Source organism: Elephas maximus, chromosome 3 (assembly GCF_024166365.1).
Source record: "Elephas maximus indicus isolate mEleMax1 chromosome 3, mEleMax1 primary haplotype, whole genome shotgun sequence".
Taxonomy (NCBI): domain Eukaryota; kingdom Metazoa; phylum Chordata; class Mammalia; order Proboscidea; family Elephantidae; genus Elephas; species Elephas maximus.
In genome coordinates, this window is record NC_064821.1 from 1,326,839 (window position 1) to 1,353,494 (window position 26,656).

The 26,656-nt window shown below is 56.6% G+C and overlaps 3 protein-coding genes and 1 long non-coding RNA gene across 10 annotated transcripts in view; 1 reads left to right on the plus strand and 3 right to left on the minus strand.

Moving 5' to 3' along the window:
- Positions 1–592: 592 nt before the first annotated feature.
- On the minus strand, positions 593–15,803 carry MBD3 (methyl-CpG binding domain protein 3). 4 transcript variants are annotated; one of them, XM_049876183.1, is made up of 7 exons: positions 15,609–15,800; positions 10,955–11,114; positions 9,883–10,020; positions 7,191–7,281; positions 6,414–6,591; positions 5,158–5,361; positions 593–4,984 (listed from the first exon to the last, which is right to left on the minus strand). In XM_049876183.1, exons 1-6 carry the CDS (start codon positions 15,716–15,718, stop codon positions 5,163–5,165), a joined length of 876 nt encoding a protein of 291 aa, XP_049732140.1. In that variant the 5' UTR covers positions 15,719–15,800; the 3' UTR covers positions 593–4,984; positions 5,158–5,162. The 4 variants fall into 4 exon arrangements, with proteins under 4 accessions (XP_049732140.1, XP_049732139.1, XP_049732142.1 ...); XM_049876182.1 differs by having other exon boundaries at positions 593–5,361; XM_049876185.1 differs by having other exon boundaries at positions 594–5,361; positions 15,705–15,803.
- Positions 15,804–16,134: 331 nt separating this feature from the next.
- On the plus strand, positions 16,135–19,524 carry LOC126071848 (uncharacterized). The gene is made up of 3 exons (XR_007516388.1): positions 16,135–16,771; positions 17,087–17,319; positions 19,164–19,524. It is a non-coding gene; the product is annotated as an uncharacterized LOC126071848 (long non-coding RNA).
- An 89-nt stretch (positions 19,525–19,613) lies between these two features.
- LOC126071847 (cytochrome b-c1 complex subunit 10) lies at positions 19,614–24,097 on the minus strand. The gene is made up of 3 exons (XM_049876186.1): positions 23,987–24,097; positions 22,413–22,561; positions 19,614–19,783 (listed from the first exon to the last, which is right to left on the minus strand). The coding sequence occupies exons 1-2, from the start codon at positions 24,034–24,036 to the stop codon at positions 22,444–22,446; spliced, it is 168 nt and encodes a 55-aa protein (XP_049732143.1). The 5' UTR covers positions 24,037–24,097; the 3' UTR covers positions 19,614–19,783; positions 22,413–22,443.
- A 2,122-nt stretch (positions 24,098–26,219) lies between these two features.
- Positions 26,220–26,656, minus strand: part of TCF3 (transcription factor 3) — a 42,166-nt gene continuing 41,729 nt past the window's right edge. For 3 of the 4 annotated variants that reach the window (XM_049876190.1, XM_049876189.1, XM_049876187.1), the window contains exon 20: positions 26,221–26,644. The gene's annotated coding sequence lies outside the window, so the exon portion shown is untranslated. Of the gene's footprint in view, positions 26,645–26,656 lie in introns of all 4 variants that reach the window. The other variant, XM_049876191.1, reaches the window with a different exon arrangement.

Here is a 26,656-nt window from a genome sequence, read left to right on the forward strand (position 1 = left end):
GGTTGGCGGCTGAGCAATGGAGGTGGGGGCTCTGGAAAGTGGGGCTGGGGGGCTACCAAAGGAGTTTGGCTGTTTGGGAGAGTTAAAGCGCTGTTCGAAATGTGGGGAGAATTGGCTTCAGGAGCAGGGACTGATAAACAAGGAGGCTGTTCTGCAACAGATGGTTTACAGGTGGAAAGTAAAAAGGTGAGAGGGCACCCAGAATCCTGCTTTCAAGTAACAATGGGAGGCATGTGACCACTAACCAGACATTTGATAATTGCAAAGATTTGTCAGTAACGGCACTGCGATGACGTATTCCGAGTCATTTTAGAGCCACTGCCTCCACCACCACCACCACTTGTTACAGAGTCGACTCCGACTCATGGCGGCCCCACGTATGTCACAGTAGAACTGGGCTCCACAGGGTTCTCAATGGTCAGTGTTTTGAAAGTAGATTGCCAGGCCTTTCTTCCGAGATGCCTCTGGGTGGACTCAAAACACCAGGCTTTCAGGTAGCAGCCGAGCATGTTCACTGTTTGCACTGCCTGGGACTTGACTTTATAACCCTGACCTCTTGTAAGTGATATGCACACTGAAGCATTTAGGAGGCAGAAGACTGTGTCTGCCATGTGTTTTCAAACACACCAGAGTAAGATGGAGGGAGGGGTGAACGGACATGGATGACGCAACAAGTAGAATAAACTGCTAATGGCTGACACTAGAACAGGGTTTTTCCACCTCACACTGTTGTCCTTTGGGGCCAGACCCTTCTCAGGTGGGGCCATCCTGTGCACTGTAGGGTGTTGAGCAGCATCCCTGGCCTCCACCTACTCAATGGCAGTATCATTTTCCCCTGTTGGCTCTGTAAAATGCTGTTAACAAACTACACAAACCAGGTGACTTAAAACAGCAAGAATCTACTTACTTTTGTGGAGGCCAGAAGTCCAAAGTCTAGGTGTTGGCAGGGCTGGTTCTCTCTGGAACCTCTTAGCTTCCAGTGGTGGCTGGCAGGCCTTGGCTTGTAGACACATCACTTTAATCTCTGCCTCTGTCGTCACATGGCCGCTGTCCCTTGTGACTGTCCAGGTTTCCCTCTTATAAGGGCACCAGCTCTTGGATTTAGTGCCCACCCTACTCCAGAAATAAGGAGCCCTGCTGGCACAACGGTTAAGTACCTGGCTGCTAACCGAAAGGTTGGCGGTTCAAATCCACCCAGCAGCTCCAGGGGAAAAAGACCTTGTGATCTGCTTTTGTAGATGACAACCTAGAAAACCCTATGGGGCAGTTCTCCAGTGTCACACGGGGTTGCCGTGAGTCGGAATCAACTCGACAGCACCCAACAACTACTCCAGTGTGACCTCAACTTGATTAAATCTGCAAAGACCCTGTTTCCAAGTAAGGTGCCAGGGGTCAGGCCTCCAGCACCCACAACACAGCCTCCCCTCCCTGTAGTTCTGAAAACCAAAAACGTCTCCCCCGCTGAGAAGCACAGGTCTGGGTAGTGAGTAAATGTGCGGTCAGCTCCACTTTGTCTGGAAATGTGTGGTAACCTAGAAGGGAAGGCAGGATGGTCCTGATGGCTCCAGGTGAAACTCAAGGCTGGTGCATTGGGCTTCGTTACATCTGTTTGGTGGATGTTCAAAACCTTCCATAATAAAGTCGTTTTGAGTTAAAAAAAAAAAAAAAAAGACCTTTGAGAGATTAATTTGGAGACGTCTGTGGATGAAATTAGCTTCAAAGTAATCGCAGGCCGGAATGGGTGGGCATGGAGGTGGTGAGGGGGGTGGCCGGGCCAGGCACCTGGGGGTCTGCTGTAGCTTCTCTTCACTCACTTTACTTACTTCTGTATGTATTTGAAATCTAAGTGAGGAGATTAATGCAAGAAAAAACCTAAGTGTCTGGAACAGGACCCCCAGCTGAGGGGACCTGACCCCTGGGGGCGGGTTGGAAGGGCAAACCCAGCCAAACCCAGTGCTGTTGAGTGGATTCTGACGCATGGCGGCCCCTTGTATGGCCAAGTAGATCTGTGCTCCACAGGGTTTTCTTGACTGTGATCTTTTACAAGTCGCCAGGCCTTTCATCAATGGCACCAAGCAGTCAAGTGCAAACTGCGCCACCAGGGACCCTGGTGGGAATGAGGTTGAAGAGTCAAAATGCTGATTCTCACAGGCAGGAAGTCCTGGAAAGGGCTGGAAAGTTGGTAACTCAAGAAAAAGCAGCTTACACGCCCTTCAAACGTGGAGGACGATACCAGAGACGATGGAGAAGCGGTCCCCTCTGGGGAGCAGGACCTGGGTGGGTGTGGGGCCAGGCCTGTTGATATCCATCCTGAGGATGATACAGATACTTTTACTTGCTTTTAACTCTGTATGAATTATTTAGGAAGAACTCTAGGGGGGCAACTGGAACAGAGCACAAAAATGCAGCAATGAAGGCAGCTCACACCAGTCCGCTACAGGGAGACGCGGGGTGGGGGCCGCTGGACATCTCTTGGATGCTGCCCAACCTGTGACTTTGGGAGGGGATGTTGCTGTCCCCGCCCCCTCAGCTCTCACTGCTAGGGTATTGGGTTCCTTCCCAGCAGGTCTTCACCGTCACTCTTGGGGAGGTGCCTAGGGCCAGGTGGGCTCGTGGGTGGGGGAGGCCCATGGGTGACACCCACCACCTAAGGTGGCCTTGGTCCCTCCCCACTGATGGGTGTGGGGCTGTTGGGACAGGGCTGTGGCTGCCCTTACGGGCACGTGTGGCGGGGGGCGACAGTGTGACAACAGACAGAAATGTGTAATCCTTGCTGATTCTGTAAGTGCTACAGGGTCCTAAGGGGCTGAAGGTGTTGGGTAAGGGTCTCCTCAAGGAGGGAGTCCGGGTCTAGCCTGGTACCATGCTGCACAGGGCTGGTCACAATTTGGGGTCTTTATGTAAAAAATTAAAAAGATTTTTTTTTAATTTTATACCCGAAGAGCCTGGGCATGGGGGCTTGGCCCGGTCCCCCTCAAGACCCCACCACCTGTCCAAGGGCAGCCCCGGCCACTCCAGACTGGAGTGGGTAAGGCTAAGGAGGGGGCCTAGGGTGGGTGTGAGTCAGGGCCCAGCACAGGGCCCAGGGCCTGGCTAAAGGAGAGGACCTAACTGGGCCGGCCTTTCTCCATGGGAGTCCCCAAGGGCTTGGCAGGGCTTGGACAGAGACACAGAAATACAGAGAGACACACTGAGACCCCATATAAGGAGGAGCCAGGAGTGCTGTCCAGCCCACCCCCTGCCCTCTGTGTCCTGCTCCCAAAGGAGACACCTTAGAAATTAAAACCAGGCTCCAGTCACACTGCCCCAGATGGCTTTATTCCCTAGCTGGCTGTGGACACAGCTGTCCCATCACCTGTGGCCCGTCCTCCATGGGAGAGAGGCCACAGCTGGTCTGAGGGAAGGACTCGGGCACTCAGGTCCTCAGCAAGTCAACGATCACGGTAAGGGCGCTGGATCACCCCCACCCCCCGGCAGTGCTCTGACTGGCTTTAGAAAGAATGGTGGTCAGCAGGGCGGCGAGCCTGACAAGCTGCCACGGGGGCTTCCACCAGGCCATACACAGTCCTACCTGCTCCCCAGGGACACTGATCACACCTCTGGCGGCCAGGGGGAGAACAGGCCAGTGGGCTCTGCCTGTTGGACAGTGAGGTGGTCACGGGGACTACCTGGGAAGTTGAGGCCCCATGCACAGGCCATCCTGGCCCCCAGATGTCCTTGTGGGGACAGAGGCAGACTCGACGAGGTGTGGGGCTGGGCCAGGGATGGCCGGCTGGCCCTTGGTTCCATCCCCTAGAGGGGCTGGGTGTCTATGGGCGGCAGGCCCGGCAGGCAGGGGGCTGGGCGTCCCAGCACAGAGGGACGGCCCTGGCCTCAGTCTCTGCCCAGGCAGGTGGCTTCTGCCTCGGGATGCACCATGCCGGGCACCACTCCTACTGCTGCTTTAGTCTGTCCAGTGCTGGCAGGACAACATCGGGCACGTGGAGGTGGTGCTGGTGCTTGACGGCGTTGATGCCTGGAGCTCAGCTCAACTGGCAGACACACCTGGTCGGCACTCGGGGGCTGTGGCCACGTTTGCCTGGGCCTCGCTGGTGACCGACAGAGCCCAGCCCTTGACCCTCAAAGTGGACACTACTATCTCCGTCACAGGAGAAAACTGAGGCGCAGAGGCAGGCCACATCCAAGGCCACAGCTGAGCCAGCAGGGCCCCTCAAACTCGCTCTCCATTGTGTACCCCTGCCAGGCCTGGTGCGGGTCCTGTGCCCCTGGCCATGTCTACAGGGAGGGGCCGCGAAGCCCTGCCGCCAGGGCCCAGCCTCCAGGTGAGGCAGCAGTGGGCCGGTCTGTGTCCGGAAGCCTTGGCAGCAGCACAGAGGTGATGCAGCCACGTGGTGACGGGCACCAGCCTCGTGCCAGTCACTGGTTTATTGACAGAGGCGCCTTTCCAGTCCTGTCCTCGGTGTCAGGACTGATTGCAGCTCTGACGGCCCTCCAGTGGGCAGCTCCTCCACCCCTTCCGGAAGGGGTAACACAGCATGAGAACAGCATCCACACACAGTACAGATGGGAGGCGGGGCTGGGCGCAAACACCTCTCTAGCCCGTGGAGATGCCCTGGTTCTGGTACCCCAACAGCAGCTCTCTCTTTGTGGGAAGCCGGGATGGCGGCCACAGGGAGTCCAGGTGTTGTGGGGAGACAGACGCTGTGAATGGCCCCTCTGGAGTGGCCCCAGCTGGTTCTGGAGGCAGTGGCCTCGCGGATGCTGCTATGCGCTCAGCCTGAGTCCAGGGTCAGCGGAAGCCATGGCCTGTGAGTGAAGGCGCGAACTGATCCCAGGCCTGAGAGAAGCAGTGAGCAGGTGTCTGTCTGGACCATGCCCACGCAACCTGGGGCGGGGGCTGCCCTCCTGGGCCTGGTCACGGTGGCCAAGGGCTGAGCCCTGTGCAGGCAGCGCCTGGGGTGTGGGGCGCTCTCAGGCAGGGCCCCTGAAAACAGGAGTGGCGCAGTGAGGAAGCGAGTGGGGAATGGGTTCAGGGTGCCCCAGGTCCTCCGTCCACTCCAGTCGCACAGCTCAGGGCTGGGGGCTCCTGGAGGCTGCCCACCCGCCCCAGGGTGCAGCACCCCAGCCCCGCCCCACAGCCCTGGGCCTGCTTGGCACCGGCTCTAGGCGTGCTCCAGCTCCTGGTCTGGTTCGGGTTCCTCCTCATCCTCGTCCTCGTCCTCATCTTCATCCTCATCCACACCGGCCTTGTCCAGGGGCGCCTCGCCATCGCGTGCCAGCTCCTCCACGTGGGCCAGCATGTCAGCCATCAGCGCCTCCTCCAGCCGCTTACGCACCTGCTGCACCAGCTCCTCCTGCTTCCTGGGGGTACATGGACGCACCTGTGGGCACGGGCCCCCCTCCCACTGGACAGAGGAGGACAGCAAGGGTCTCCTGGAGGTGCCAGGATATAAACAACAAGCCACTGACAAACCCAGAATGTGGGCACCTGGAACATCAGACCCAGCTCTGCACCAAGTCTCAGTCACGGAGACGAGGGGAGGTGGGGAGGAGAGTACTGGGTTTACAGACGGAGTCATGGCAAAGAACAGAACCAACTGTGAAGGGGCAGTTGGGAACCACCGCTGGGATGTGACATGGACTGGGCTGACTGTGTGGGGGCGGAGAAGATCCCAGGGTCACGCGGGACCAGGCCACCTGCTGAGTTGGGCAGGCAGAGAATTGTACGTTGGCCAACAACTCGTTTTCTGCCCACTGTCACTCGGCTTCCACTGCTGTTAAAGGAAGTGGGTGTCCACGTGGCCCGTTCTGGGGAGACAATCTGCCCTCCCTCTCTGGTTGCTTTTCGGATCTTCTCCTCGTCTTTGCTGGTTTGTGTTTTCACCACGACGCAAACCCGAGAGGGAAACACTCGGCCGGTCTCTCTTCTGGATTTCTCCTTAGGCTGCTCGTGTTACTCACATCGCCTGTGTCGGCTCCCAGAGGTTCCATCCCCAGTGAAAGGGTGGGCCACAGAGACAGAGACCCGCGATGTCTCTGCCTGCTCTGACCAACAGGGGTGGGGCGCAGGACAGTCTCCCAAGACAATCTGTAACTGTAACCATGGCCCCTTCAAGTACGTCCCTAAAGAGCGAGGATACCTGGCACTTCCCTCAGCAGACGCCTGTGTGGCTACAGCACCGAGAATGAAGGGCGTCCCACCCTGGCCCTCCCCGAGGCCTGCACGGAGAGCGCGGCTGGGGACAGCAGTGCTGTGCTGGCTCTTCCAGCTATCCAGACCTGCAGCACTGGCGTGCGTGCTTCGAAACCCCGGCAGCATCAGTGTAAAGAGGAAAACTTGGGGCAACGGGAAAATCCGCACGTGCACAGGGACACACCTGCTGCCAACCCTGGGAGGGTGGTCTGCACACTACCTGATGTCCTCGTCGGTCACCATGAAGGCCTTGCAGAGGGGCTGGGTGGTGTTGAGCCACACGCCCGGGTTCTTCTCCACAGCAGCTGAGAGCTGCCCTGTGATAGGCATCGTGCTGGTGTGTAGGGCGCTGGCGATGGCTGACAGCAGGGTCTCGTCGGTGCAGCCGGGCCCCACGCCTGCCGGAGCAAACAGCCCAGGCGGGCGTCACGGAGTGCTCAGCACAAGCCCCCCGAGGGGATGCGGGCAGGCAGGGGAGGCAGGCAGACGAGCCGGGAAGGGGCGCTTTTCCAGTTTCCCTGAATCTCAGGCTTCACGTCCCAATGTTCTCACGTGCACAGGGACTCACTTTTATAACAGAACAAAATACAGGTCCTGCATTCACGGTGGCGGTGGGGCAAAACCAAACACCCCCAACGGTCTTTTTAGGGCACTGTTCTTGGCTGAGACCCCCTCAAGCAAGTCATGTGTGGGCGCAGACCCCCACCATGGGAGGACTTGGGCCTCAGGTGTGTGCTCTGGAGGCAGACTGCTGCTCCCTGCCCCCCATGCTGCCTGCACACCAGCTACAGGGCCTTGCCACGTGCCTTGGTTTCCCCACCTCACAGGGCTGAAGTGAGGACTACAGGGCTGACAGGGCCTGGCCTGCCTGCAGGAGGGCTCAGGGGCGGTATCCAGCTTCAAGGGCTCAAGCATGCACCACCGCGCTGACGCCAGGCACTGACCCTGTCAGAGGGCCCCAGCCGAGCCTCCGTGGCCCCATAGGGCGGCCAGTTACCTTGCAGGCCCTTGGGGAGGTCCATGGTCTTCACAAGTTCCTCAGCAATGTCAAATGCATTCAGGCCGCTCAGCTTCTTTTCCCAGAAAAGCTGCCGCCAAACGAGACAGCGGTAAGCATGGATGAGCCCAGCCCCCCCGGGCTCACCTCCAGCCCCCGCTCCGCCTAGACACCCACATGTTCACATGCGAGATGGCCCTCCACAGCTATCACAGCTGCCACGAGGGTACGGGTGGGTCAGGCTCCGGGAGTGCACAGTTCCAGGCCCTGCCTGCCCACGCCACCGGCCCGTGGGCCCTCACGAGGAGTGCCCCGGGCAGAAACTGAGACGGTGGGAGTCCCATAGGGCACTGCACCTAAAATCGTCCAGTGCCTGTACGTCTCCTCAGCACCCCCGAGAACCTGCCCTCCATGCCACACACGAAGACGTGGCATTCCTGTTTCATTAGGGGAAGCCTGGCTGTCACACTTGGACTTCTGTCCCTGAGCGGCGCTGTGAGCTGGCTCCCAAAAGCCGTATCTGCTTCTGAAGACCCCTGCTGCCCCTCCTAGGCTGTGCACAGGAGGCCGTACTGGCTTCTCAAATCACACCTTGTTGTGGGCTGAACTCTATCCCCCAAAAAGATCTGTTCACATCCTAAGCCCTGGGACCTACAGACATGATCTTATCTGGAACAGCGTTTTTGTAACTGTAATTATCTAGAGTGGGGTCATGCTAGAACGGGCTGGGCCCTAATCCAGTGACGGGCATCCTTATAAGAGACAGGGACGACACACAAAGAGAGGACACCATGTGGCGATGGATCCAGAGAGGAGAGTACGCGGCCAGAAGCCCAGGAACGCCCAGCTCCACCAGGGCTGGAGGAGACAAGGAAGGGCCCTCCCCTAGTGCCTCTAGAGAGAGAGCGGCGCTGCCCACACCCTGAATTCAGACTCCCAGCCTACAGAACAGAAGGTTAAGTGTTGTTTCAAGCTGCGTGGTGGGGCTACAATGGCCCCAGGACACTCAGACACACATAGAGGCAGCTGACATGACCTCTGAGCTCCACTTCTTGCTACAAAACGGGCCTGAGGTCTGACAGGGCTATGAACCGCTGTTGGGCAGGCCAGGATTCTGGCAAGTGCTGTGCACAGCTGCAGTGAATCCAAAGCTCGGCTGTGTGAGCCCGCCCCACTCCACACGAGCCCAATGTTGACATGAGCTCTCTCTCAGCAGAGATGGCACAAAAGGACAAGTGCGCCAGCCCACAGATGAGGACCTTCCAGCTTCCCGATTAGCAGCCTCTTTTTTATGAGACTCTTGGTCACAGGCAGTCTCCACTGAGAGCAAAGCAAGGGGGACTGGCAGGGCCGGGGCACAGGGCCGCAGGGCCACAGGGTGGATGAGCATAGCCAGTAGGTGTCAACCCACACCTCCAGTTACAATCTGTGGCCGAGGGTCCTGGGGCTGCACGTTGGTGGTTTAAAACAACAGAACATTATTCTCTCAGAGTTCTGGAGGCCAGAAGTCTGAATTTAGGGTACCAGCTCTAGGGATGGCCCCCTTTGTCTGCTTGGGAAAATCCCTCCCTCAGCTTCTCTAGCTGGTGTTCCTTGGTTCCCTGGAGTGCTCCCCGTGGCATTTATCACCCCGCCACTTGTGCCTGTTTCTCGCTGTGCCTAACTAGCTCCTTTTATCTCAGAATTGATTAGGTTTAGGACCCAGCCTATACCGATAGTCTCGTTAACATTACAAAAAACCCTATTCCCAAATGGGATCACACCCACAGATACCACATGAAACCCGTTGCTGTTGAGTCGATTCTGACTCACAGTGACCCTAGAATACAGAGTTGAACTGCCCCATAGGGCTTTCAAGGAGTGGGTGGAGGATTTCAACTGCCAACCTCCTGGTTAGCAGCCAAGCTCTTAACCACTGCACCACCACAGGTACAGGGACTAGGATTTACAGAATGTATTTTGGAGGGACACATTCAATCCCTAATGGCCAAATTCCTGCAAGTGGAGCTTCTGGGTTAGGCTTTGGCACCCCAACACCCAGTCACCTCCAGCCGACACGCTCCTATGATCACAGGCGGGGTCTCTCCAGCTTCCGGCCCAGTGGTCACTGTGGCTGAAGAGAGCTGCCTGTCTCTATCCACAACGGCCTCCACCACAAAGCTCATAAACAAACGTACAAACCCCAAACAGTTCTCAACTTTCAAAAAGCAGATCACAGAGCTTATTCAAAACATCTCCCCGGAGAACTGAAAAATCTGCCCAAGGAAATAAGGGCCCGTGTGGTGCAGTGGTTAAAGATTTCCGTTGCTAACCAAGAGGTCAGCAGCTGCTCCTTGGAAACCCGACGGGGCAGTTCTACTCTATCCTGTAGGGTCGCTATGAGACGGAGTTAACTCGGTGACAGTGGGTTTTGTTGGTTTGGGGCAGAGAGCCATGGTGTCCACAGATGCCACCTTGGTAGCGGGCAGCTGGGCGCCACGGCTGCCCCACGCACCTGCACCATCCCTTTTTGTTGAGCTTCATTCTAAAACAAACGCCTCTGGCCGGGACACGCAGTTAAGGAAAGCGTGACATAAACCATGACATGACACGAGGGGCACTCCAAGCTCTCAGCCACTGTCACCAGTGTCTACAAAGCGCGTTCTTGGTGAAATCCTCACACGACTACAACACAGGGCTGGTGGTGGCTCACCTGGCGGGGCTGGTCCACAGCCTTCTGGGGGTCACTTTTCACCTTGTTGCTGGGGTGGTTGGTGATCTTGGTCACGGGCTGCTTGAAGATGGAGGCAGTCTGCCGCACGGGGAGCGCTGTGTTCAGGTCGGGCTTGCCCTGCGGAGACAGCACGCTGGTTCGCCGGCCCTGAGGGTGCTCTGCCCTGCCACTCCCCTGACAGCCAGCGTCGTGGCTGCCCCCACCCTCTCCTGGCAAAACAGAGACCCCCACGTCCTGGGCCCAAGCCAACAAGCACCAACTCCACCCTGTGTGACCAACTCCACCCTGTGTGACCCACCTCCCCTTGCCTCCCCTCCACCCAGTCCCACAGGGCCCCCACCGGCCTGGGCGCTTCCCTTTGCCCAATCCCATCTGCTCACTTCTAATCACGGACCATGTGGTGACCCTCCTGCCGACAGTGCCCAAGGCCTGGCCCACCTCTGCAGCCCTCAGTCAGCCAAGGGACCATCACCCCCACTGCAGGGCTAATGTTCTGTCAACAACACACCCTGAGGCACCCACGATTCTGCAGGCCAACACCTGGGGAACAGCAGGTGTGGGGCCCTTGCCCTCTCCCTGCCCCTCCAGTCGCTGCTCCTCGAGTCTCGGCTCCAATGCACACCTGCCTCCTCCTTGTAGGCGGCCGGCCATTTGAGCTGTTTCCTCCTCTAACGGGGGCAGCAGATGCCCCACCTCTGAGGCTGAGAATGCACCCCACGCCGTTATCCACCCCTCACCGCCCAGCCCAGCCGGCGCCCACTGAAGCCCGCAGGGCAGCAGCTTCACTGGGACAACACCCTGAAGCCCCAGCAGGAAGTCGTTACGAAGAGGACCGTACACCCCACTGAGGACTGTCACGCAGCTGCTGAAAACGCATTTGCACTTCCTGTGGCTTGTAGGACGCCACTGTCATATACGCACAAACCCAAAGGCACAGCAGCTGCACAGAAACAGACCAAGAAAGAGCCACACCGGCCCGCATCTCCTGGCTGCCCTTCTGCAGCACCCACATTGCCCGTGAGCGTCAGGGTCCGACAGCAGGAAGGCTCACCTTGACCTGGGTGGAGGAGTCATAGCGCATCCGCTGCCGGCTCTTGTTCACCTTGCTCATCAGCATCCTGCCCGTCCGGAAGTCGAAGGTGCTCAGGTCCATGGAGCCACCCAGGTAGCGTGCCAGCTGGGGCTTACTCCGGAACTTCTTCCCGCTGGGGCTGCGGACAGGGAGGCCGGAGGGTCAGCGCTTGGCCGGCACTGCTGTCCTCACCCTTCGCTCCGGCCGCCCTCTTTCTGGAGGCCTTCCCCAGGCCCCAGCCTCTCCCAGCAGGTGGTGCTTTCACGACCCTGACTGCTCCCAGCCTCCGGCCACCCATCTCTAGACATCCAGGGACAGGCAGGGTAAGGCACCTGGTGGACACAGATGCTGAGTGAAGGATCAGTGCGTCTACCTACTGAATGGGCCTGGTCCTTCCATCCTGGCTGTTCCGGAACATTCCGGAAACGGAATCAGGCATGTTCCTGAGAAAAGACCCCAAGCACAGTGGGCACCTGAGGGTCACCCAAGGGTGGTCTCTTCCTCGTGGTTACAGCGTCACGGGAGGGCCTCCTGCTAAGACTTGGAGCCCAGACCCCAAAGAGCTGCCCAGCACAAGCTGGTGGGAAACTCGGAAATGGGCATTGTGAGAACCTGGGCTTGAAGCCCCCGCTCCTGCTGACCACGGGGACGAGCAAAGGCAACGCCCTCACTAGGAAATGGCAACGCCAACGTGCGGGATGCCTGTGCGTATTAGATGAGGTCACGCCGACTACCCAGCACAGATACTAGCGTCACCACAACCACAGCCATAGCAGAACATAGTGGTGCAGCAATCCCATTCCCAGGTGTACACCCAAGACAAAGGAACGTGTACGCCCACAGAAAAACCTAAACATAAACGTTCTACGCTCAACAGCCAAATAGTGGGAGCAACCCAAGTGTCCACCAACAGTTGATGTATAAACACAACGTGGTCCATCCATTAAATGGGATATTAATCAGCCGTAAAAAAGAACAAAGCTCTAATATATGCTACAACATGGACGAACCCCAGACACATGATGCTCAGTGACAGAAGCCAGACACGGAAGGCCACGTATTGTATGACCTCTTATATTCCAGAGAGACAAGAAATGGATCAGCGGTTGCCAGGAGCTGCTATGTCTCACAGCTTTGGACATATTATCAGGAAGATCCAGTCCCTGGAGAAGGACATCATGCTTGGTCAAGTAGAGGGTCAGTGAAAAAGAAGACGGCCCTCAATGAGATGGTTCGACACAGTGGCTGCAACGATGGGCTCGAGCGTAACTATGACCGTGAGGATGGCGCAGGACCAGGCCATGTTTCGTTCTGTTGTATGCAGGATTGCTACGAATCAGAATCGACTCGACAGCACCTAGCAACACCAAGGGCTGGGAGTTGGGGGGATGGGGATGACAGCTAACGAATACGGGTTTCTCTCCGGGGTGACAAAAACATTCTAAAATTGGCCGTGGTGAGGATTGCTTAATCACTTTCACAACTTGGTGAATGACTAAAAACCACTCTAAAGGGTAAGCCGTACCTGTGTGAATCATGGCACAGTGAAGTTGTTGGAGAACCACAGTGTGTGCCCAGTCCTCGCATGCCAGGTGCCTTTCTAAGCACAGGTCTCCACAAACTCCACACCAGTCTGAGAGCGCAGGGGGCTGGGCTCCAATCGGAGCAGCACCACTGGCCCCTTTCCAGACATCCTGAACCACGGCCCACAGCCATGCGGGGATGGTGGGGAAGGACAGTATGGAAGCTGTCACCCCAGAAGGAGCTCTGTGACCGCAAGGTCACGCCCTTGCTCAGGCGTCCAGCTGAGCTCATGGACCAGGCATGGTGACCATGGAGACCATGGCAGGGGGGAGTGAGATTCAGGGCAGACAGTCCACAACGGATTTGGGTGCTGAAACCACTGAGGTCGTCTCTTTGAGGTCATCTCAACTTGTGCTCTGTGCTACCCAGTGTCAAACTGGAGCCCATGTGCCCAGGGTGGTGGGAGGAAGCCCGAGGTCCTGACTCAGGCTTCAGATATTGCCACAGCAACAGGAGGGGGCCAAGGGCACCCACAGGCTGTCCTGTACCTCGTCACCCCTCCGTTGTTGTTTTGCCTTTCAAATGGAAACGAGGCATAAGATGGATTAGTGGGTACCAGGGGCTGCAGGCAAGGAAGTGAGTGATAATAGGTACAAGGTTTCCTTTTGGGGGATGAGAGTATTCTGGAATTAGATAGTGGTGATGGCTGCACGACTTGGGAAAGTACTAGAGATGGCCTCTCCCTAAATGAAGAGACCCAGGACACTCATGTGCCCTCACTCCCACCCAGCTGCCTGACATGGGCCCCAGTGGGTGGCGAGGGGGACAGGGACTCAGAAAACACTGTGGGTATCACTGTCACCACATCCCCGACCCACCACTCCTCCACACTTGGGGGGACGGTGACCCCAACCTGTTGGGCCAATCACTAGGGCCAGAGACCCAGGAGAATTGATGGAACCCTGCCCCCCCACATTGCTAGCCCACCCTCTCTCCATCTCAGGCCCCTCCTCTGTTTGAAGCTTTCCCTTGGTTCTCCCTGGCAGACGCCACGCTTGGGGCCAGGGTCAGAGACCAGGGCTCCCAGGCAGAGACGGTGTGTGTCAGTCTTGGGGCACTTCGGCCACACTGGCCTGGAATCCACTCCTGACCTTCAGCCTCCGGGGTCTTTGCACAAACTGTTGCCTCCGTGCAGACCCCTCCTCCCTGCTCACGTGTCTGGCTCAGTTCGGGGGTCGCTTCCTCAGAGGGGCCCCAGTTATCTGCCCTCACATACCCCTGCACTCCTCAGCCCGTCATTCACCACCTGTAACTACAGGTGTAACAGGGCGGCCACTGGGTAGTCAGCTGTCACTCAGGAGGAGCAGACCGCATCTTCCTCCCGGCAGTGCCTGCTGCAGCAAGGGCAGGGGCGTTTGTTAACTAAAGATCGGGAAACCCTGGTGGTGCAATGATTAAGTGCTACAGTTGCTAACCAAAAGGTCCGCAGCTCAAATCCACAAGGTGCTCCTTGGAAACTCTATGGGCCAGTTCTACTCTCTTCTATAGGGTCACTAGGAGTCGGAATCGACTCAATGGCAAACCATTTGTTTTTTTTTTTGGTATCAAGGCTCCGGTAGGCCTTGTCTGCCTGATGCCTTTAAATCGAAAAGGAAAACTAAGCTGTGCCCAAGGAGTGAGACAGCCTGGTAGGCGGCTCTTAGCCTGGGGCCTCCTTCGCTGGCCCAGGAGAACACAACCACAGATTTTAGGTTTTGATAAAGATTCAGCCAAGGACTGATGCCACAGAGGGTGGCAGCAGAAGGGAGGCCACAGGCAGCCAGAGAGCCATGGCCTACAATCCCACCGCTTAGACACCTGAAAGCAGGACTCTGCTCACCAAGGCCCACATGTGGGGCCAACAGTCTCTCTCTACCCTTTTTGGAAATCAGAAGCTGAGCACGTCCTGGACACGACCTAAACCCAGTGGCCCCTTTCTTGCTCTCCTAAAATGGTGAAGACAAAGCACCGCAGGGGACTGAAGTGCTGCGCGGAGGGACCAACCGCTCTGCGCCCCCTCAGTTCCTGCAAACACCCTCAAGCTGCCAGTCTGGGGCGGGGGGGGGCCGGGGCGCGGGGGCGGAGGGATGGCGAGCGGCCAGCGGCGCGGCACAGCACAGCACCCGCAGACATTCAACCAACGGCAGGCGCTCCGCTTCCCTGTCCCCCTGCTCTGGAGGTGCCACGGAGGACAAAAGCAAAGGGGAGTGACAAAAGTTGGCTACCAAACAAAGGTGTCTTCCACCAGCTGAGAGCCCAGGAGAGAGGACCCGCAGCAGGTGGCCGGCCGGCTAGGGCTGGGTTGCAAGCAGGCTACCGAATCCTTTGTTCCAAGGAGGGGGCCCTCTGCCAAAGTCCACAAGCCAAGAGCAGTGCCACCCTCCAGTTTGGGGCAGAGGAGCCTCAGACCCCCAACATAAATGCAAAGATGCGTCTAAAGGCTCTGTGACCCGGAGGGGCCCCGCCCCACAAGACGCGTCATCTTCCAACATGCCCCAGAGCCAGGAGGAGGGACATTAAAAAAAAAAACTCAACTAGGGCCCTGACACCCGGGGATGCCCATTCCAGGGCGCAGGGGGGTTTAGGGAACTGCACTTTGGGCACTCCTTCTCCAACCCCCCCAGAGGAGACCTGCGCCCCAAAACCCCGCCTCGGGCTCCACACGCCCCGAAGGTCCCCCATGCGTCCCAATGGAATCCAGGGGAGAGTCCAGCCCCCACCCCCGCCTCCCAGCAGCCTCCGCCGCCGCCGGGCGCCCCTCGCCCCGCGGCCCAGCTCCCTGAACAAAGGCCGCAGCCGCCCACCCCGGGCCGGCCCGAGGGCCATGCGGCCGCCCGCGCGGGGAGGAGCACGCGCGCACATTGGGCCGCGGCGCGCCGGGCACGCACGCGCACTGGGCCGAGGGGCCACCGCGCGCCGGCCAGGCAGGCACGCACGCCGCACGCACGCACGCACGCACGCACGCCGGGCCAGGCCGCGGCCCGGGGTCGGGGCGCCCCAGGCCGCGCGGAGGCCGCTGGGAGGCGCCCGTTGGGGCCCTGCCCGCGGCGCGGCCGGCGCGCTCATTCACCTATAGTAAAAGACATCCCTGTGGCCGGCCGACAGCCCCGACCTTCTGGGCACTTCTTCCCTCTCCCAGCCCTGCGGGAGCGCCGGGCACTCCCACCTCTTCCGCTCCATCGCGCCCGACTCCTCGCCCGCCGCCGCCTGGACCCCGGTCCTCGCCGCCGCGCCTCAGCCGCCTCCTCAGGCGCCGCCGCCGCCGCCGCCGCCGCCGCCGCCGCCGACACTCGCCGCGGCTGTTCCGGCCCTTGGGCCCCCGCCCTCCGCCCCCAGCCGGGCGCGCGCCGGCTTTGCCGCCCTCTCGGCCCCCTCCCCGCGCTCGCAGCCCCCGCTCGGGGGGCCCGCTCCGCCCACCCGCCCGCGCGGGGCCCCGTGATGCGCAGCCGCGGCGCCAGGCCCCGCCCCCGAGAGCCCGCCGCGGTGGACGCGCCAATCAGCGCGCGGGAGGGGCGTGGCCCTGGCCTGCGAGGCCCGCTTCCAGGTATCCGAGCGCGCGCCGCTGTGACCAAGTGAATCAGCGCGCGGTATGGGCATTGTATCGGGCTGCCGGGTCAGCCCCCAGGCGTCCGTGCGCGCGCCGGGGCCCCTGCGCCAATCAGCGCGCGGGAGGGGCGTGGTCCTGGGCCGCTGGCCCGCCTCCTAGTGTCCGACCCCGCCACGCTGTGGCCAAGCCAATCAGCGCTTGGGGGCGTGGCTTTCGGCTCGCTCCTAGGAATCCGAGGGCTAGCCACTGTGAGAAGGCCAATCAGTGCGCAGGAGGGGCGTGGCCGCCGGTTGCCGGATCCGCCCCCGGTGTCGGACTTGAGCCGCTAGAGCCAAGAAATCCGCGCGCGTGGCGGGGGCGTGGCCTCCAGCAGCATGGCGCCCCGCCTCTCGCCCGCCCGCGCCTGCGCCCTCGGCCGTCTCGGGGCGCCTTCACGTGCCGCGGCCGCGGTAACCGGACGCCTTGAGTGACAAGGCGGCGGAGCCGCTGGCAGACGCAGGGCGCGGGAGACGCTGCACGCCGTGGCCCCGCTTCTTCGGCAAGTCCGTAGCACGGGGCACAGAGGAGGAAGAGAGACTCTAGAGGCCTCAACTCTAGTTTAAGACTCTCAAAAGCTCCAGCTGGATGGATTCGAAGAAGCCAAGCGTGGACCGGTGCTCGGACAGCTGGAGAAATTTGAATAGCGAGTGGGTATTAGGGAATTATTAGTTTTGTTTGGTGGGAGAATGGCATCGTGGTTATCTGAAAAATCTTGTTTCTCAGGGATAAACCTTGAAAACATGCTGAGTAAAATGAGTTACAAAAGGACAGATAACTGTAAGCTCTCAATATGAAATAAGGAAATGTATGGAAACCATGCTTGGTAAAGTACAGGGTCCGCAGAAAAGAGGAAGACCCTCCAGGAGATGGGTTGACACCGTGGCTACATCGGTGGGCTCAAGCATAACGACTGTGAGGAGGGTGCAGAACCAGGCAGTGTTCCGTTCTGTTTGTACCTACAGGGTCGCTCTGAGTCGGAACCAACTGCACGGCACCTGGGGACAACAACACAGAAACCGAAGATGATTTCTGGTCCAACGAGGTGCACTGAACCAGCAGCTGCAAGGATGGGCTCCGGCCCAAGGCTCGTGAGGCTGGCACAGGGCCAGGCAGCTGGCACAGGGCCAGGCAGCGTTTCCTTCTGCTGTACAAAGGGTCGCTGTGGGTTGGGTCGGATGCCAGGCACCTAGCAAAGGTGATTAGTGGTTTCCAGGCTGGCAGGGAGAGAAGGGGGGCTTTGGTTGGGAGCAGCACTGAGTCTCTGTTAATGGTGGTGCAACGTTTTGGGTGAGGATAGTGGTAATCGCGGCACAACACGAAAGTGTAACCATTGTCGTGCAGTTGTAAATGTGGAAGTTGTGTGGCAGAAGTTGGTATGTATGTTTTCACCAGTTAAAAAAAATCTTGTTCCCGAGACATGTGCTGAAGTACTTCAGAATGAAACGATGTTGAGGGTTTGCTTTAAAACACCCAGCAGTCAGCAGGGCTAGGACTAGGGTGAGGAAGGTGAGGCAAACTCAAATCCAGATGAACCAAATTGTATGCAATATTTGAAAAAAACCAAAAGAATACAAAAAATCTCAAGATGAACAAAATGTCCACGTTTTAAATCAAAACAGGGTCAGTAACTGCCATGCCAAGCAGCGCCACACGGGTGCCCAGGGTCAAAGGAGACTGTGTGCCTCATGTAAGTGTTTTTAGGCACTTTCTTTTTCAATGGCTAACTTTTTCCCCCAGAACATTAAAGTCGTTGAAAAAGTACTGAAACATTGAAAAGTAGGTATATTAAAACTCGCATTATTTTAGGTTTGAATATTCTCTTTGTACCAAAAAGTGAATTTATTCTAATTGTCCTTTTCTGGCTTTCATATATGTGCACAGGGGTCATTTCTCCTCTTGCTTCAGACCCTGACATGGTTCGGCACTGCGTTGGTGACATGGGTGTGGCAGAAGAAAAAATGGCAAATGCTAACAGCATAAAGCTGGGAGACGTGTCCACGGGGGGACTGCAGTACTGTCAACTGCTGCGTATTAGAAACTTTTCTTTAAAAAATTTCCAAGAAATTCCTTTATTTCACAATTCTACTCATCCATATTTATCCAACATATATTCGTATATATAAAACCAAAGATAACCTATTGTCGTCAAGTTGATTCCGACTCACAGCGACCCATAGGACAAAGCAGAACTGCCCCACAGGGTTTCCAAAGGGTACCCGGTGGATTCCAGCTGCCGACCTTTTGGTCAGCAGCTGAGCTCTTAACTGCTAACGCCAGCAGGGTTTCCACTCATGTCTACATGTTAAATAATTTAACTACAACGTTATCGGTGTCATAGCAAACGACAGGAACCAAGTCTCTTTCAGTAGCAGACTAGTTAATAAATGCTGGTCTGGCCCCAGGTCAGAATACCAGGCAGCCATCTACAAAATAAGGAAGCTCTGTATTTACCGCAGTGCAGTGACCCCCAGAAACCAGCCTTAAGTGGAAAAGGGATGTATACCATAGCGTGATGTAGCAAATGCCACCATCTGGGTTAACAAATACACGTCTTTGGAAACCCTGGTAGCATAGTGGTTAAGTGCTACCGCTGCAAACCAAAAGGTCAGCAGTTTGAATCCACCAGGCGCTCCTTGGAAACTATGGGGCAGTTCTACTCTGTCCTATAGGGTCGCTATGAGTTGGACTCGACTGGACGGCAATAGATTTTTTTTTTTTTTGGTTAATTTTCATAAATATGCTTCATTATGCATAGAATGTCTCTAAAAGAATTTTCAAAAACTTGGCAAGAGTTGGAGAGAACTGGGCAGGAGCACCCATTTCACCTGTTCGTTTCATGTGAGTGTTTAAAAAACGTACAATCCTTTGACACTCCTCCCTTCAAAATGCGGAGCCTAATTCACTTCCCTTTGAGAGGGGGCTGGACTTAGTGACTTGTTTTTAATGAATAGAATGTGGAGGAAATGATGGTGTGTGACTTCTAAGGACAGATCATAAAAGGTACTGAAGCTTCCACCTTGCTCTCTCTTGGGTCACTAGATCTGGGGGAAGCCAGCCGCCATGTTATGAGGAGACTCTCGCAGCTCTACGGGACAGTCCGCACAGCGAAGAACTGAGGCCTCCAACCAACAGCTATGTGAGGAAACCACCTTGGAAACAGCTTCTCCAGCTCCAGTCAAGCCTTCAGATCCTACTGCCCTGGCTGCCGTCTTGAATGCAACCTCACTGGAGACCCTGAGCCAAAACCATCCAGCTCAGCCACTGCCGGATTCCTGACCCATTGAAACTGTGAAATGATAAATTTTGTTGTTGTAAGCCAGTAACTAGTGGGATAAGTTGTTAACGCAGCAATAGATAAATGAAAATATGTTATAAATAATTAAAAAATGTCTACAAGTCATTGAGAAACTCTCCTAGATTCACAAAATTTTGGAGCTGAAAGGACACCCAACTCATAGTCACCAGCATGATCAACACTCAGGCGGAGCGCAGGTTTCAGAGTGTGGTTTAATGCTACGTGCATTAATATATCAAAGCTGTTTTCAGAAACAAAAAGTTTTTAAGTCACATCATGGGTTTCCTCGATGTCCATCCTGAGGGCTTTGGCCGTTCCAGCTGCAGCAAGCGCTGAGATGGGAGAAGCCGGTACCACCAGATACCTGGGAGAAGGAACAAGGCCAGGTGAGTGGAAACGTCCCTTCCACAGGAAGCTGGCTGTGCAGCTGGGGTGCAGAGTGGCTTGGGGACTCCACCCATCACAGTAAAATGGCATTAAGGCTCCAGGCTCACAGTTCTTACAGGAAAGGAGGCACAGGGTGGGGAGGAGGAACGCAGACATGGAGCCAGACGGCTCAGGTTCAAACCTAAGCCGGCCACTCAGGAGCCGTGTAGCCTTGGGTCTCAGACCCCATCTTTAAAATGGGGATGGGAGAGTCCTGCCCGCACAAGCCTGAAATGTAGGCCAATGAGCTGATATAGGCAAAGTGCTTAGAAGAGCAACCAGCGCCTTTGACAAATCAATTAGTCCAGATGAAGAGACGAGAAGAACTGGAGAAGGAGCTGAACCGTAGGTCTACCTGCTCCTATAACTACTGCCTCCATAGCCATGAGACCAGAAGAACTGGGTGGCGCTCATCTGCTCCCATAACTACTGCCTCCATAGCCACGAGAACTGGAGAAGGAGTTGAACTGTAGGTCTACCTGCTCCCAAAACTACTGCCTCCATAGCCACGAGACCAGAAGAACTGGGTGGCGCCCACCTGCTCCCATAACTCTTGCCTCCATAGCCACAAGACCAGAAGAACTGGATGGCCCCCACCTGCTCCCATAACTACTGCCTCCATAGCCACAAGACCAGAAGAACTGGATGGCCCCCACCTGCTCCCATAACTACTGCCTCCATAGCCACGAGACCAGAAGAACTGGGTGGCGCCCACCTGCTCCCATAACTACTGCCTCCATAGCCATGAGAACTGGAGAAGGAGCTGAAGCGTAGGTCTACCTGCTCCCATAACTACTGCCTCCATAGCCACGAGACCAGAAGAACTGGGTGGCGCCCACCTGCTCCCATAACTACTGCCTCCATAGCCACGAGACCAGAAGAACTGGATGGGCCCCGCCTGCTCCCATAACTACTGCCTCCATAGCCACGAGAACTGGAGAAGGAGCTGAACTGTAGGTCTACCTGCTCCCAAAACTACTGCCTCCATAGCCACGAGACCAGAAGAACTGGATGGGCCCCACCTGCTCCCATAACTACGGCCTCCATAGCCACGAGAACTGGAGAAGGAGCTGAACTGTAGGTCTACCTGCTCCCATAACTACTGCCTCCATAGCCACGAGACCAGAAGAACTGGATGGGCCCCACCTGCTCCCATAACTACGGCCTCCATAGCCACGAGAACTGGAGAAGGAGCTGAACTGTAGGTCTACCTGCTCCCATAACTACTGCCTCCATAGCCACGAGACCAGAAGAACTGGATGGGCCCCACCTGCTCCCATAACTACTGCCTCCATAGCCACGAGAACTGGAGAAGGAGCTGAACTGTAGGTCTACCTGCTCCCATAACTACTGCCACCATAGCCATGAGACCGGAAAAACTGGATGGCGCCCACCTGCTCCCATAACAACTGCCTCCATAGCCACGAGACCAGAAGAACCAGGTGGCGCCTGGCACGTTTCAATCAATCAATAGCTGAATCCTGATCAAAAGGGAAAAAAATGTGGAAAAGAATTTCAAATTCTTACAAAATTCAGACTTAACTGAATCTATTGAGACTGGAGAGACTCCTAAATTTATCACCCTAAGAAAATCTTCGAACGATCAACCAAAATTGTTCCCTGAAGTCATTTTTAAACTAAACAACACTTTAGCTAAATTAACAAAGAGTACGACGGTTTTTTTTTTTTTTTTTGGTGGGCTCACCATGAGCATTGCGCTCTCTTAAAGGATTAGCTATATAAGTTCAAACTCTCAACAGTAACTCTAAAGCACAGATGAGAAGCTTAGTGAGTCTACGTCAACGGTGGTGAAACAATTCAGGTAGAGAAAGCCAGTGAAGAATGTAACCAATGTCACTGACAGGGTTTTGAAACCATGCTGAGAGTGTGCATTTCTAACAAGTTCCCAGGTGACGCTAATGCTGCTGGTTAGGGACCAATTTTAAGAAGAATTTATTATACATAAGAATCACCTGGTGGTCTTGTTAAACTATAGATTCTGATTCAGTATATATGGGGTGGAAAAGCAAATTCTCAGCACAGATTCAAACCTGAACGAACTGGTTCAAAGGCCTGGTTATTGTACACACAGAAACTGATGAATGGGTTTGTATTCTGCTGTGTATTATTTTCACACACAGAAGAAAATCAGGCTAAGGTCTTATTGCTCACAGCAGCCCATGCCAGGGCTCAGCCTCAACCTTCCTCATCTGTAAAATGGCCACTCTCCATTCCGTCCAGGGCTGGAGGCAGAGGACAGGGTGCGTGATCAGCCTCCATGGATGCACAGGAGCCACAGCGACAGCACCAAGAGGCAATACCCACTTGCTGACCCCACTGACCAAGGCAGCAGAGGGGCGGCTCAGTGGCAACGGGGGTGAGAGGTGCCTGCAAAGCCCATCCCAGAATTCAGCTCCAAGGTGGAGCACTCCTGTCCCCTGCCCCCCAGCTCTTAAAGTGCCAAGAACCCTGCTTTGGGGAAACCACACCTCTACCACTGGGAGTCCCACGTATCACTCACCAACACCCATTGGACCCAGCAATTTCACGTGGTGGAGGTAACTTACCAAAGGAAACTGCAGAGGGAGGGCGGCTTCATCAATCCTTCTTAAATTTACCATTGATGTAGGGCACCCAGTCCAGGATCAGCCGCCAGTCAGTGGCCCACACCAGACCCACGGAACCCACAGCACTCCACGTGCCCACCGTGGGTAGCCTGCAAGAGAAGAGCTGGCATCAGACCCTATTTGGGATGAGTCCTCCAAGAAGCCTTTCCGGCCCCCCACATCTGGGTGCCTGCCCCGCCCAGTTCTCCAACCCTGCAGGCTGGGTGCGAGGCAGACAACACTGGAATTCAAAACTGGTACGTGTCCCACTCACACCATCAGCCTGCTGGCAGCTGCTCGACACCACCTCACCAGCAACATCCTGAGTCCGCAGGCTCCCCACCCGGCCAGTCACAGGTTACCCTTGACAGCTCTGGGGGTTATTAGGTCAGCAGGGGACCCTTCCCTCTCAGGTGAATGTGCTTGGTGACCAGCCTCTGCTTCACCCACCATCCTGGTCACCCTGCTTTGGGACCCTGGGGGCTTATGATGGCATGGACAGTTCCCGAGTGTGTCGTATGGTGCACATTTTCAAACCACTCTGATGACAATCTCTTCTTCCATTTCTCAAGAGAAGATACCAGGCCTGGGGAGGGGGATGGCCTGCAGGGTCCCCGGCTGTGAGCAGGGACAGAGCTGTGTGGGCCCTCCCCCCTCCCAACTACCTCCTGTCTGTCTGATCCATAGATCTCACTGCTGGCTTGTGGGTTGCCCTCCTCCGCTAGGATGTGAGGCGGCGGCCAGGGTCTTGTGTCTTGCTCATTACTGTGTCCCCAGCATGCAACACAGGGCCTGGCACCCAATGCTTGTAGGGGCAATAAAAGCACGCGTGAAGGGGTGGCACACAGGAATGGTCCGATGGCGCCTGGGAGGCCCACCTCACAGGTGAGAGGCTGCTTCACCTGCCCCGGGATGGCGTCAGCTGCAAAATGCTACCATCGGGGTCCGTATCTCAAAGGGCGTGACAGGTCTGCTGTCCAGAGACGCCCCCACCCTTAACTTCTCTGTCCCTATCTGGGGCCAGGAAGTGTGTCCTGGCTTAGGCACCCCCCGCCCCCGCCCCGATGGACATCAGCCAAACCCCTGCTAAGGGCGCCCCAATCCCGGCTGCCACGCGGGGTCACCCTAGTCCTGGCTCTCATGTGGAGTCATGGGGGGAAGTCACCCCAATCCCACCCCGCCTACCACGTGGGATCACCAGGGACACGCTCCTTGTTAGAAATCATCAAAACCAATAAAAAGGCCAGAAACGTCCAGGTTTGGTTTGGAGGCCGAAACGTCTGGGCTGAGGGTGTCGGAACATGGAGTGGCCGAGGGACTCGGTGGGCGCCCACGGCGACCCCCAGGTAGAGATGGGGAAACTGAGGCTCCGAGGGGCTGCTCCGCACCTGGTCGCGGCGGGCGGGAGGGCGGAGGTTCGATGGTTGGCCTCGGACCCGCCACACAGCAGTTCTGGGCCTCAGTTTCCCCATCGCAGGGGAACGCGGGTCCCGGGGGCGGGAGTGAGGAGTGGGACTCGCGGGGCTGCCCCTCACCAGTTCCTCGCCAGCTGCCAGTAGCGCGGCCCCAGGAACCTGCTCAGCATCGCGACGCACTCGGCGCCGCTCAGGGTCACCCTGGTCCGGACGGCCTGGACGCAGTGCGCAGGCGCGCGGGAAGGCTCCGCCCCGCCCGGGGTCCGCTGCGCGCGCAGACCCGGAAGACATTGGCGGCCACTTCCGGGTGGGATCAGCTGTAGTGGACGTGGGCGGGACCTCCCAGTCACGTGACCTACCTCCCCGCTCGGGCGGTCAGAGCGGACCCCGGGTTGCGCCCTGGTCGGTACCACTTAGACCGTTTGACTGGTGACTTTGTGGAACCACTATTCGTCAGGACGTTATTACGCTTACTTTACGATTGCGGCAACGGAGGCCAGAAGGGGGCGGGACTTACCCCAAGCCACAGCGGGGAAGGGCTGGGATTTGAACCCCTTTTGAAAAGTCGCTGAGTCGGAATCGACTCGACGGCAATGGCTTTTTTTTTCTCTTTCCGAAGAGTCAGGAGTTGCCAGCGATTCGCTGTGCGGCCTTGGGCAGGTTGCACCACTGCTCACTAGGTTGTTGTGAAAATTGACTGTGATGGACGGGGATGAGTTCAGTGAACGGGACACTGAGCGCAGGGCTGGTGCTCGGCAGGGCTGTACCACCGCCCTAAATCACTCCAGGACTTGGGCAGCAAGGGGCCTGCTTGATTCCTGTCACACTGATCAACGCAGTAATCGCGTCCATGCTCCTTATACCATATGTGAAATTACGTTAATGCCAACAAAAACCTCGAGGATATTTGGGGGTGGGGAGATTTAAAAAATCTGGAAGAAAAATAGGCAGGAGTTGCCAATACAGCTCTAGAGAAATCACGTGAGAAGTGCGTCTGACCACATCGTGGAAGTTTTCTGTTGTCCGTGGGTGCCACAGAATCGGAATCGTAGCAACCCCATGACAAGAGTAGAGCTGCCCCATAGAATTTCCAGGGAGTGGTTGGTGGATTTGAACTGCTGACCTTTTGGTCAGCAGCCAAGCTCTTAACCACTGCACCACCAGGGCTCCGAGGGTGGCCCAGGCCCTTGGTTTTCCAGGTGGGTGTTAACAGGGCCAGGGTTCCTGGGTAGCAGAAACGGTGTGCAATCAGCTACTAACCTCAAGGTTTATGGTTTAAATCTACTCAGCAGTGCCACAGTAAGAAAGGCCTGGCACTCACCTGCCATGGCCATTGTTGGTAGTTGCCATTGAGTCAATTCCAACCCAAGGCGATGTGTATGTCACAGCAGAACTGCCCCGCAGGGTCTTCAAGGCTGTGACCTTTCGGAAGCAGAGTGCCTGGCCTTTCTTCCGAGGGACCTCTGGGAGTGTTTGGACAAGACAGCTTCAACAGTTTGTGCCCCACAAGGACTCCTCCATAAATGTTATATCCAAGAAAACCCTATGGAGCTCAGTTCTGCTATGTAACACATGGGGTCCCCATGCGTCAGAACCGACTTGATGGGCAAGGGTTTTAGTTTTGGTTAATGGGGTCAGGCAGGCTAGTAGGCGCCGCCGAGAGGCTCAGGTCTCACATCCCCACCTCTGGCTGCACCTGGACCAGGTGATGGGGGCAGCGTGGAGCCCTGGGCCTATGGCTACCCCTCAGGGTGGGGAAGGCAGTGCCCATCTGCCCAGCATGGACATGAGCCCTACAGGGACACACAGAGGGGGCAACATCTGGGGTCAAAGGGACAAAGGATGGGTGTCTGGGGACATGCCCGGACCCCGTGCCAGGAAGCGTCAGTACCCACAAGATCTCAAGTTCTAGAAAGTTCTGTGAGCTCCAAGGGGGGGCACTGATGGGGTTCTAGGCTGGACTGGGGGCGGGGGAGGGGGTCTGTGGATGGAGAGACATCACGGTGAGCAGGCCGGCTACAGGGGAGCAAGTGAGTCTTTGAAGCCTAAGCAAAGCAGCTTCCAAGGCCATCTCTGGAGGCTTCTTCCGAGGATGGTGGCCGCCCACACCCACGGGAAGCGCCCTGTCCGCCCCTTGACACCCAAGCACACCAAGCAAGCCCCCGACGCCTCCGAAACAAAGCAGGAGCCCAAACGGCCGCCCAGCCCTGTTCCGCGTCCAGCGTCTCCCCGCGTGGAGGCAGGGTGGGGAGGGGGCTCAGGTTTATGGCGCGGCATTTGCATTGAACGTTTAATCATCTGGCTCTAGAAACAGCAGCAGAAATAGCAAGAGACACGAGACTTTTATACAAAAACATTTGTTGCTTACAAAACATATGCAAAAAAAAAATTTTTTTAAAAGAGACCAAAGGCAACATCCTCGCTACTTTTCTTCTACGTTAAAAAAAAAAAAAAAAAAAATCTCATAACTAACGTTCTTTTTTTATTTTCCTTAAAAAAAATATTAGGCTTAGGCACAATTTGCTGGTGGCTCTTGGAGAACAAGCCAGGTTCGCACCGCGTCTCCCCTCCAGGACGTGATATGTTTCAACTCTCCGTGTGGGATACTTAAGGCATTTTTTTCTTTTTCTTCTCAGAGTGTGTATTTTCTGGCGCACTTTTCCATTTAATTCCCCCCCACCCCCCCCCAAAATGCTCCTTTTCGGCCCCGGGTGAGGGGCTGGGGGATGAGATGTGTGTTCAGGGTCATCGGGCCTCGCGGAGCATCGTGGCCTGGACCTGGGGGTGGGG